Below are 13,628 nucleotides of genomic sequence, written 5' to 3'. Positions count from 1 at the left end.
AATATAATAAATATATAATAACAGAGCGGAATTTTATTTTATACTTCGTGACATTAATCGCATGAAATGTCTCTAGAAACTATTTTTTGGAAATTAATTAAATATTCTAGATATAAATGTATTTTGTATTCATCATAATCTTCTCATTTAATTGTGCACTTCAAAGAACTGGATTAAATTTTTACGTGACACTAGAAATTCATAAAATATTTTAATAACTTCTCCATTGAAGGAATTTATAAAAAATAGATTAAGTGCTGTTATGTATAGAACCTATATTATTATTAATGATGAAATATTTTAACAAAAAATTGTACACATTGTAGTAGAAGCTCTGTTTTTTTTTTTTTTTTATGTTACCAAAAAATTTTATTACATGAAACGTTACTTGATAAGCTTCAATTTAATTAAATATATCTTAAATTTAATTAATAATATCTATATTTAATTAATAATAGTATATAGTCACATCAAATTTAAAATATTAAATATATAAAATAAGCTATAGTCATTTCTTTGCTTAGCAATACAAATCCTAAAGTTTTACTATAAATATATATATATATATATATATATATCGAATATAAAATAACATCAATATAACAAAACTATAAATCAATATAAACTTTGTAAATACTATGATTTATAAATCTTATTATAACAAAATTTTAAAATAAATTCATATTTTAAAATTTATCGTAAACATTTTCATTTTATTTGAAAAATGAACATTTTCGAGTGTTACAATTAACGAGCAATTAACACAATATTTATAGAGAAAAAACATGTGTTATTGTATGTATAATTAATAATGATTAATTAGTAATAAATAAACTAAAAATACAAACTAGTTAGCAAAAAATGGGAAATATAATGTTTTACCACTAGCAGTCAAACTCATGATCTTTCATTATTAAAACTAGTTAATTTAAATGAAAGTGAAAATTTTATTTTCTTAATTATTTATACTAATAACAGAATTTAAACAAAATTAAATAAATACCTTTTGGGAAGACGTTTTTTGTATATTTTTCTCATTTAAAATTTTAACTTATTTTCAAAGTTATTAGAAATTAATAAGAGAAAGTTCTAAATTCTAACACAAGCAAAATACAAATTTATTATTATATATAAAAATAAGATTTTATTTTAATCACTTTTATCTTTTAAATTTAATCATTGATATTTATAAGAAATACGTAGATTTTTAAAATCTTTTTATTTCTAGACTTTGAAGTAATCGAATGTCTTATTTATACTAGACTAGATTGAATTTTAAGGCAATTCTTAATAACATAAAATATAAAGATTGATAAAAGATGAAAGTATTTTCCGTATTTTAAGGAGCTTCGTAATTTTAAATTTACTAGTTGAATGGTTTTATATGTATGAATAACTTTTTTTACATGCATGGACATGAAAATATACGAATCCTACGTTGATAATTGGCATACCAGGCAAAATAAAAAAGAACATTTATAAAATAAAATTACTAAAGAAAGCAAATCTTAATAAATAAAGAAGCTTCATTTGTGTTAATTACGATACGAATATATTAAACCAATTTCATTAAATGAAATTGTTAGCAGTGTAATTAATAGCTAACATAATTGATAATCAACAAAAAAAACTATATATATATATATATACATATTTTTACGTGAGTTCTATTGTTATTCTGAATATCAATTTAATATAAAATTTATACGATTATTTAAATATTGATAATTCAACGTTTTTTTATTTTATATTTAAACATTTCATCATTTCAAATGAATCAAACTATTTTCATAAATGAAAATATAAATAATAAACAGGAAAGTTTAAAGCTTCAATTGAAAGTTTTAATCTTTCATTAAAATGCTTTTTTTGTAACTTGTAAATTCGCTACTAGTTTATATAAAATTTACTTATATTAATAACTTATTATGCATTTAATTACTATAATTAAAATATCGTATTATCATTAAAACAAAATATATCAGTAATTTCTTATAATCTATATCAGTTAATAAATGTTATATTTTTTAGACTCTAATAAAAAGAAAGAAATCCATTGAGTTCTATAACATATATATTATAAAACATGTGTTGAAAATTGTCTTTTTATGATACAGAAGAAACTAATATTAACTGGGACTTAAATTACATATAAAAATGCCTCTATAAATGAGAATTTTTTCCACGCAACAATAATAAATTATATGTATATTATATAGAAAAGTGAATGTATATATATATATATATATATAATATTATATTGCGTAATACTGAAACTCATGAGTTAACGATGGAATAGTATGAGATACTTTGCGAACGCGTTACGACGAGAACTTTAATTCTGCGAATGAGCTTTCCTGTACGAATTTTACTTCCCTCCGGCCATCTGCAATAGAGAAAAGCCGAATGAAATTTTTCTGATAGAATTGATGCAGCGCCCGGCTCCCCGATGCTTTTAGATGAACAATAGAGATAAGATAAACGTATCGATATTCTTTTTTTATAGAAAGATCAATTTTTTCCGAAATTAAATTTTTTTATAAAATAAATTACGTTAGTAGTAGAGGGAATTTGTTCCAGTTATTCAGATAAAGTTTATAATTCAATGTTGAATTTGTAATGAATTTCATAATAAAGGATTTAGAAGTAGTAAATTAAATAATATATTACTGATAATTTATGAGAAATATAAATTAATATGAAACGTATTAATGAACAAATACGTTAGTGCATTAAATGCAATTTTAGTAGCAAGTAAATTAAATTTAAGAATAATTATTAATAAATTAAACTAGTACTTTCGACGAATTTAATAAACAAATACGAAATATATAATTCAAGACAAGCAAATATATCATTCCAATTAGCTTATTTTGATTCCAATAACCATTGAATTAATAAATATTCACTTTAATTGTTTGGTAAAATATTGAGCATAAATTTATTCTTACTATTGGTATTGAAGATCTTAAATGAATTGATAATATAGTTCGTCGATTAATATTTATACAGAAAATGTGCTAAATTTGTTGAAAGAAAAATTCTTTCTTTCTTAAAATTATTTACTCGACTTTATAGTTTAAAAACGTCGAAATAAATTGACCGTATCAATATTAATTTTCTACATACAAATAGTCTTGGTCAAATAATACATTGTACGGGTATACATATAATATTTTATAGAATATATGAATATTATTATATGTATATCATAATAAAATATTGTAGCATAAATATTCGACAAAAATTTATAATACATTCATACAGCTCGACTTATCTATATTTCATAAATTATAACATTATTTCTTGTCGCTAGTGTTGTTGCAATACCATCAATATACTTTGTAAAAGTATCGTTAATTATTTTGAAATATTTTTTTATGATAATTATTTATAAAACGTTGACACGATATTCTGCTCTTGTGCTTACGTCTATCGTGATTACATTTACTAGGAATTTTCTCACTTTTCACTTTCTTTACAATGTCCTGGTTACGAAGAGCTCTAAACCTAATACAATATAAGGTAAAAAATATAAATATTATCTGAAATCTTATCACAAAAATTTTTATCATCAATAGCCTAAACATGATAAGAGGTCTCTTATTATTTAAATAATTATTCTACTGTACGTCTGGATTTTTTAGAACTGAAACTGACATAAATTTACACTACTAATTTGCTTGATATTGTAAATACTACATTAATCTTAAAAATTCTACTCATGCGAAACAGAATTTTCTTTACCACGTTAATTTCCTTATTAAGCTCATCTACTATTAATTATATATATATATATATATATATATATATATATATATATATATATATATATATATTTAATTTTTTTTTTTATTTCTTTTATATCATTAGTCTTTTAACTATTCTTCATTGCACTTCTTTTTAACGTTTTAATCCAATATTTACTACAAATAAATTATCTTATTTCGAAGTCCCATATTTTCATCATCATCCTTGAGAGCCACTTTACATAAATTTAAAATTTTCTTTAATACATTACCTAATATCGAACTCTTTACTTCATTTACATTAAATATTCTATATACTACCTAAAAATAAATTCTCATTCTTTCATATTGAAATTATATTCATATTGAAAGTTTTTATTAATCTGTTAAATAAAATGTTTCTTATACTCCATCTGGCTCTATAAAATTGTATTATTATTTACAAAAAAATTCTACTATTTTAAATTATTAATAACTTACTCTACATCTTTGAAATTAGACTTTTGTAAAATAAATGGATATATTTTATATGATTAAATATTTTTATGCTTACGCAAATAGTAATTATTAACAAAAAATTATAAATGAATTCAGAATTCATTCGGAGAATCTGATATTTTGAAAATTAAAATAACCGAAAATTTTGTTAATATTTATTGATTTAATAACAAAAAAGCAATAGCACTAAATCATTATTCAAAATTACTCATTCATAATATGAGTAATTTCAGTAATAAGTAACAATTAATATTATTAATATTAATAATGTATTATAAACTTTATTATTAATAATTATTAATAATTTTAATTATTTATATATTTTTTTAATTGACGCATCCGCAATAAACAATAAAAAAAAAAACATCACTCATTTATAATTATAATGGAAATAAAGTAAGTACTGCACTCTTCTAAATCTACTCTTCGCTAAAAAAATGTATTAGTTTTATGAAATGATTATTATTAAAAATGCTAATATAATGCGATGGAATGTAATTATTTTATAAACGTAATCCTATAATTTCTCATATGCCAATAAACAAAATTAAATTTTATAACTTTAAACGATAGTTAGTAGATTATAATATTTACATCTTAAAAAATTTATCAATGATATAAACATACTAGTAATCACACAAAAAATTTGTACAATTTGTAATAATTTTTAAGCACGTTAAAATTACAAATATTTAAAAATATATCATAGAAAATTTTGTCATAATAAATATTATAGCTTAATGTATTTTATAGTTTCAAAAAATCTTTGTATATTTATATTTCATAATTAAAACAAAATAAATAGAGCTAATTCTCTCTGTTTTCAATTCTTTTGAACAGAAAGAACAAGAATTAGTTACCGAACTTATTTTCTTATTATATTTCGAGAAATTAGTACCTCAAGAATATAAGATCATATCCACTAGTGATAAAATAATCACCTAATACATCTGATAATCTGACATAATTTATATTGTAATATTTATTATCATCAATGTTCATACATCTAATTAAAACGTTTAACAAAAAAAAAAAAAAAAAAAAAAAAAAAAAAGGAGAGAGAGAGAAAAACGTAATTGCAAAGATTTTACGTAATGAACATGAAAATTATTCTGACAAAGCCTTATAAAAACTATAAATAGAAATGTGCAAGTATGCTGCTGTGGCTTGAAATAACTTGAAAAGAATTAAACTTTCTATGGCTCTTATATATTCATGAATGGCTACGACAATTTGCTGCCCCTTCGCACAAGTCACGTCAGAGCCACGCATTCATTAGCCAAAGCGTAAGACAGATTCTCCGCGCCCCATTTCATTCGCCAAGATCAACTCACATGAATAACTTCCTTATCTCCCGCTCTATCCCATCTGCTTTCCCGCCCATTTTCATCGTCTGAAAAGTCGTGCAGTGCAGTGTGTTCGTATGACCAGGAAGGATTTGTGTCAGGGCCCGTCCTCTAGGCCGGCTTAGCCCTCCTTCCTGCTACACTAGGTTCTCGTGTTCTCGATCCTCGGCGCACTTCCCGATCAATTTCCACATTTTTAAGGAAAACCGGGTTCCCGTTAAAATATGTTCCCGACCCAAGATAACTGTGTCCGCCTCTAAGCTTGCATGTAACTTGCACCTCTCTGAAAAAGAGCTATGGTTGACTTTATTACTTACGCGTTACATTTTATTACATGGAAAAAAAAATCGAAATTATTCGAGTCGAAATTACGGGGTTATATAACGAAGACCACGAGTCTCTGTATTAGAAGTATATTACCTTTTGCATATGTGCAATGCCGTAATCTGTATGATTATATAATTTATGCAATTAATTAATTATATTATTAATAAAATGAATTTATGTTTTTTATATCAGCTCGTTGCGAATATAATAAATTTTGTTAAATGAAACAGAATCTTTTTATGTATATATTTATAGTTATTCTTTATCATCTCGCGATACACCATTTTCTACTAAATGTTACAACATTTAATATCCCGTCTATTTCAATTATTTTTCGATTCAAATTTTCAATTTAATTGCAATTTTAATATTTACTCGTGTTATTTAACGATTGCATAGCTTTCACCATTCACAAAATTGTTCAAATTCTCAAAATTTGCACAAAAAATTCACAAAACATCATTATTTAACAATAATACTTATTGTAATGAAATACATTACAATTGCTTGAATATTAATTTCACTTGTCATTTAAACATCCATGCGTATAATTATTGTATATAATATGTTTTTTTTTTCTCTTATATAACTATATATACTAATCTACATACTAAGGTATGTCATATATAAAATAATATATGTATCTACAATAAAAGCAAAATAAAAAAATAAATAAATACAGTATAAACAATATTTTTAATTTATTTTTCATTAATGAACATTTAAAAATCTTAAATAACAATTTAAAAAAAAAATTACTTACGTCTTGGGCACTTATCAACTCTTTATCTTAAATTGCTGTAACAAAAATTTTATAACATTTATATATATATATATATATATATATATATATATATATATATATATATATAACACAGATATATAGTTCTAACGAAACTATAACAATAACATTTGATTTCTATATATAAGTCAATTATGCAAATGATATTAATGGAATAGACATTCTGAAGATTAAGTAGACTAGAAGACTAAAATGAAATTTCATTTGTTATACTTCCTGTATAATTAAATTCAATATAAAAGAAATAATTATAATAATTACGTCCCGTGTATTCACAAAATTTTATATCTTTAATTATTTATTGTTCGGGACAACTTTTGCTACACTCACATTTCAACGCGTAATGTAATTGTAGGTAATTTTAATTGAAAACAACGAAACTAAAGAGTCTTTCATTAATGCAGTCGATGAAATTTTAAATGTGAATTTTAATTCTTTAAAATCATAAATTATATCTCTAATACTATACAACGCCTTATCTACAAAAACCTTGAAATAATGAAATATTTTACTATTTTTAGAAGCTATAATACTTATAATATTAAAACTATATAATTATTCCATAATAATGTGTACAAATGTAAGTAAAGAATTCTCAAATTATGCGTATTTTCCAGGATGTCAGAAACTTCGAAGAAAGGAAAATATTTTGAAACGCGTTCTTATTATAAACAGGAATAATTTTAATTTTAACCATTAAAAATAAAGGATTTTATAAATTATAATTGAGTTCCCGTTATAACGACATAATTAAATATTCTGAAAAATTCTTATAATATTTCATTTATTAAATGTGCAAATTTTGAAGAAATCTATTTTAAATTTGTCTGACTATAAATTCCATTGAATAAGGAAGCTTTTTATACAGAGTCAAATGAAGTATAATCAATAATTTACTTGTCGTTTTAAAATCAAAGCTCCAAGTATTTTTAAAACATTTATATAATTTTAATTATGGTCGTTTTTAAGCTTTATTTACTAAAAATATAGTGATTACAACATTTCACAATTGCTGTTGTAATGTATGACGAAAAATAATAATGATGCCATATTATCAATATCTTATCTTGATACAAACGAACTTCAAATATGATAAATTATTAAAGTATTATAATTCTAATTGTAATAATATTTAATTATTTAGTAACATAATTTTACTTGAATTATACAAAAAAAAAAAAAAAACAAAACAAACAAACAAACAAACAAACAAACAAATGTATTATTAATATAAAAATTGAAAAATATTATTACCTGTAAATGATTAGTTGCCAATACACACAAATTGACCACAAAGTATTTGAAATGTCTTATTAAATATTAAAAGTAGATGTTGGATTTATATTATCTTATTACTCAACGACAAACTTCGTAATGCAGAAAAAAAAGTTATCCAACTACGCATTACAATATAAAAAAAATTAATTTTTTCAATACCATAATGTATCTTTTATAAAAGCTTAAACCACATAAGACTATTATATCTATGCATTGGAGCTTTGATAAACGACATTTATTGGGTCAGACGCGTAGTTCAAAAGGCTCGAAAGTGTAATAAAAAAATTACTCGTTAGCGCATTTTATGAATGGAAACGTTTAGAAATAATTTCAAATTTGTATTATTCTTGCGCATAATTATATGCTTCGTTTTCCTACCGATAACATTTCACTTCCGTTTGTCAAACACCATGTTTGTTTGTAAAATTTCTTTAGCCTCTGCGACTATAGGAAAGTCGATCGAAAGACGAAATTTAATTTCAAAGATATATATATATATGTATGTATATATATTGTTATAACAATGAAAATGTGTATTACTGCGGCGCTGAATATAATTACAAATGGCCCTTATTCCTCCTAATAAAATATGGCGAATGTCTATGGTAAGGGAGACTCCTCGCGAGTAATTCCTCTGCATTAATCCATTGTGTGTACCGGGCAGGTTGACGTTCAGTACCTGAAAGGGCCTCGCATAATCAGTGTGGATGCGGAGGGCCTCGAGACCGCGCAACTTGGACTGGAGTTTCATGCCTGGTCTAAGCACTTCCGGCACGGGGACATGAAGATCAAATGTTTGGCAACAATCTCCTCGGTATACCGGCGCAGTAACGAGCGTCGCATCGCTGGTGACGAGGGATTCCTGAAGCAGCCGATGGAGAGCCGCGAGACGAGGGCTCAGAGTCACACGAGGACCGAACCCGCTAATGGTAAGAATTACCATCAATGCCACCTACGTACTTTTCATTTCACTTGCTTGTTATTGTTGTTCACTTGTTCACATCCTTGTACTCGCTTGTTTTTCATACGCGCGAGTGATCCCCGTTTGCATTGCCGATTCCTCGCTCCGAGAAATATCCCAGCTTGCATACGTCATCCATGGGTTAGCGGAAAGAGTAGAGTACCACGAGTCGTACCACGACTAGAGTACATGTTCGTATGTGTACACTTGGTAATGCTTCTGGTCTTATAATATGCTTTTCATTATGCTGAAATGTATTAAATGATGATATAATTCAGGCTTTGCATTTCACTTAAGCTGCTTACTGCATGAGAATTTCATTTTAGCTTTCAACTACATTTTCTACTTAAGAGTGTCAGGCAAGTGAACAGATTAATAATAACGATGGTAAATGTGTAACAGTGAATGTAACAACACTCAAATGAACTACGAATTCCAACAGGTTAAATTAACTTTTTACCTACATTATTGACCACATATTGCCATCATACTGTCATTTTTTTTTTTTTTTTTTTTTTTTTTTTTTTTTTTTTTTTTTTTTTTTTTTTTTTTTTTTTTTTTTTTAATCAATATCACAACATTGTAGCTTAATTTATTTCGATTGAATTGACATTTATTCCACGTTAATTCCACTAATATAAAATCATTTAATAACATTCACTTTATTAAGCATGTAATGTTAATTGACTTAAAAGTTTTTATGAAAAGTAATTTTCGATATCGTCCCATTATATATGTGTGTCGTTTATATTAAATGAAAAGTGATAGTTAGAGTGAAAAAAAAAATAAATAATCAGATTGAACAATTATTATTACGATTAATATTTTGATGTTTATTGCAAAAATGCTTTCCAATGTAAAATAAAAATGAATATTGCGGCGAGTATGTGAATGATGGTATAGTGTTTAAAAATTCTTTTCTTTCTGTAGAATTTTCAACATCGATTGTCCTATATTTGGTAAAAATTAAAAAGATTTCATCGAAAAAATATCCAACATAATTAACATAATTGGTAAATTAATATTTACCAATATGTATGTTAAAAAGTAATATACGCAAAACAACGATATTATTTTTAATCTAATAATAATTGCGACTACCAAACGTCACGATATAAGAATTTATTTGGATAATTTGTAAATCATAAAATATATTGAAAATATAAAATGGACTAAAAATTGAAAGATTTAATTTTACGGCTGTTGATGAGATCGAGGAAAATATCGAACGTAATTACTAACAGATTTGCATTTTATCATGGATACAGAGTTATGAAAATTATTACCAGAACATTCTAAATTCTTATTTAATTACAATTATAAGTGCTAGAAATGTCTTAAAAGAATGAAAATAAATTATCTAGTAAATGTTGGCAACAAAACGAATAAACGATAAGAATACAAATAATTATACGGCTATTTATTCATCCGGATATTGTCGATCCAATTATGTAACAAAGATTTTCATGAATATTATTTAAATAAAAACGAAAAGTCATAACGACATTTGCATAAAATTTAAATAATTCAATCATAATTCGAATTTGGAATATCTTTTATTTCTTAATATATTTATTACGAAAAATAAACGTATAAATAATAAATATATAAATGTTATAATTTTAAAAACTTTTATTAACACATTACGAAGCTGTATTATTTGTTAAAAAAAAAAGAAGAAGAAGAAAAATGTATATATACTATATGTATATAATTATTAATTTCAAATTTTTCATCGGTTAATTATATTATCTTTCAAATAAAAGTCTCGACAAATTCAAAATATTATAATATTGTTGTTAGCATCTTAATTTCCAAATAATTTTGAAATTAGGTAAAAATTTGTTTATTAATTATATAATTCTCAATCCACTTTCTAATAAATATATTTAATGGTTACATTATTTATTTATATCATGTTAATTATTGTGCACATAAAGTGTAAAAGTAGTCTTTTACATTTTTATATGTACACAATTGTATTTGACTTTACGTTGTGAAGTGTTGAAATTCAAAGTATTTCATTGAAATTCATTGTAAAACTTCCTATGCGAGTTTTGCATTTGTCATAAACTTAAGTAAACATTTTACATAGTTTTACTATTCTTACTTAGTAATTTTATGTAAAAATGCAAAAGAATTCTATTTAACTAACTAATGTTACTAAGTATTTGAAATATTTTATTTTTAAAACAAAAGCTCCTACTGTTTAACTAAATATTCCAGTAATTTCTCTTGTTTAAAGCTCATATTTTAAGTAGAAAAATATTCCTTAGCTATCAAATTAAATTTAGTTTTAGTCATGTAAATTATGTTTTTAATTAATTAAGTTCAATTCTACTAAGATAACTTAAACTTTCTTTTGCCCATCGCGTATTTCAGTTACATCGAAAGAAAAAGTTACATTAATTTTACCGTAAGGATTTTTGTATTTTCGAACTTTTACATTCTTTTATATATATATATATATATATATATATATATATATATATATAATCCAAAACTAAAAATATATTTATACGATGTAAAGAGAAAATTCACTACTTTTCAAGAACTTCAGGGCAATTATTAAAATTACAGTAAATTTTCGATGTTCTATAATGTTGAATAACGAAATTGCACGGATTTATTTGTCTACGAAGTAAACATTCGAGTAAATTTATTTTCAAATGGAAAGAAAAATGGACGAATACGCAGTATAAAGAATTGAATGTTTTTTTAATATTCGTGAATGTTTTGATGGAAAAATGCTGTCACAGCTTATAATTCGAACGGCTCCGTTATAAGTAAAAACTTGGCAATTAACAGCATATGTAACGATTATATTGAAAATTTACAACCGATAATTTTGAAATTTATAAATAAATAAAACCGTAATATCAACTATATTTATCACTTATAATTCAATAATAAAAAATCGTTCATTTCATGAAAAGCTACTACTACACGCCGAATCAATAGAAATATGTGAAACAATTGATATTATAAAAGTCAATAACACTTTAGTTATTATCCGAATTAGATAAAATACAAAAATTCACCTTAATAATGTTTTTTTTATTATTCATAATTAACTATTCATATAAATAAGTATTGTGCACGTATCCTCGCCAATATAATTATACAATAATAGTAATAATCTATAATTATTAGCTGAATAAGTGTATGGTCGAGCATTTAAGGATCGATCTGACCCAAGAAAATAACATTAAAGATAAAAGCAAATATCTAAACCCGAAAAGTCCTTCGGCGCATCTGCGTTTTACGAACATCTCCGACTGCCTAACATGGTTAATATCAAATATAACCATCAATTGAATAATTTAACTGACATTCAAATGGAAAGGAAATGGCTGCTTACCGAGCACACCTGGTAAATAATGATTTTACTTCTCGGTGATACTGTCCTTTACACCCTTTCCCCATTACCTAACAAAGTATTTTTACAATTTAGCCAAATATTTTTAAGCAATTAGAGTAACATATCGATATCACAACCATAAAATTCAATCTAAAATATGTAAATGTTCTCATAGAATTTTTCCCAATTATTTCCATTTAATATCTTGTTAGTTAACATATTTCTATACACTACGACAAATCGACGTTGTAAGTAAGAATATCTGGTTGTTGAGAATTTAAGTCGAACAGAGCACGCGTGTGAGAGTTCTGTACTCATTCTTTAAACATATAATTATACATATAATTATACAGTAATAACTTTTAGCTGTATTGTTTTTGGCTACGTAATGACAGTATGAATAAATATAAGCAAAAATAACACAGCTCAGCTATGGCCCATGAAATATTAAAATTCATAAAGTACGGAGTAATTATGCATAGCAAAGCTTAAAGCAAAGCGTACATCATCAATTCATTCATTCAAAGTATTAAATTGAGTTTTAATTTATCAAAGGTTGTTCGTGAACCAATTATAATTTATTGTTTCGACTATTTCATTCTTTATATCTTATGTTAATTTTACATTAAACTTATGAGATATATTTGACAAAATTAATAATTAATGAGATAGGCAAGACGAGAGGTTGTAGCGTTCACGTATTGGCTGGTTGTTCTGGAATGGTCGGATGTTCAACTGTCCACGTTTGCTCGAAGGTCGTAAAAGTATTGTCGCGTATCGGTAAAGGACGATTTTTTACTTGCTCGACGGAATGAACAAAGCTAACGAAAACAAGCCACCACCTGACGGAGTGTCGCCAGGTTTTCTCTTCTTCAGCTGTACTGCACTTAATTCTCCAGCGTCTCACTCTTTAAGTTGCACTTGGTACTGTCACGTCGCTTCTTCGGTAAAGTCGGCAGGATTCATCGTATGTCAAGTCGCCAAGTCACAAGTTAAACCTTTTGGACAACGCAGACTCCTATTGGAGAGATGGTAAGTCCATGGACAAGAGAGTAATTGCCTAATGTATGGTTAAATCAGCAATCATACGAATTAATCTTATGAGGAAATGCTTATCGCATTGCAATGAAAAGTTGTTGCTATTTATTTTGAAAATTTTAAGTACAAAATTATTGATCAAGATGTTCTTCAATTAATTAACATTACAAATACATGCTCGGTTTGTCCATTCATATTAATCTACTGTACGTGTATATAAGTGTTCAATCTACGGATGAACGATTGAGTGTTTGTTAAGTAACAATCA

The 13,628-nt window shown here is 25.1% G+C and overlaps 1 protein-coding gene across 1 annotated transcript in view; it reads left to right on the top strand.

Annotated features, from left to right (window-relative positions):
* Positions 1–5,192, top strand: part of LOC105364987 (pregnancy-specific beta-1-glycoprotein 1-like) — a 73,008-nt gene extending 67,816 nt beyond the window's left edge. The window contains exon 6 of the mRNA XM_011503033.1: positions 5,088–5,192. Coding sequence (XP_011501335.1) covers positions 5,088–5,192 — 105 coding nt within the window. The remainder of the gene's footprint in view (positions 1–5,087) is intronic.
* Positions 5,193–13,628: the final 8,436 nt, after the last annotated feature.

Source organism: Ceratosolen solmsi, unplaced genomic scaffold, assembly GCF_000503995.2.
Source record: "Ceratosolen solmsi marchali unplaced genomic scaffold, CerSol_1.0 scaffold61, whole genome shotgun sequence".
Classification (NCBI taxonomy): domain Eukaryota; kingdom Metazoa; phylum Arthropoda; class Insecta; order Hymenoptera; family Agaonidae; genus Ceratosolen; species Ceratosolen solmsi.
Note: the sequence above shows the minus strand (reverse complement) of the source record. Positions and strands in the feature narration are given on the sequence as shown.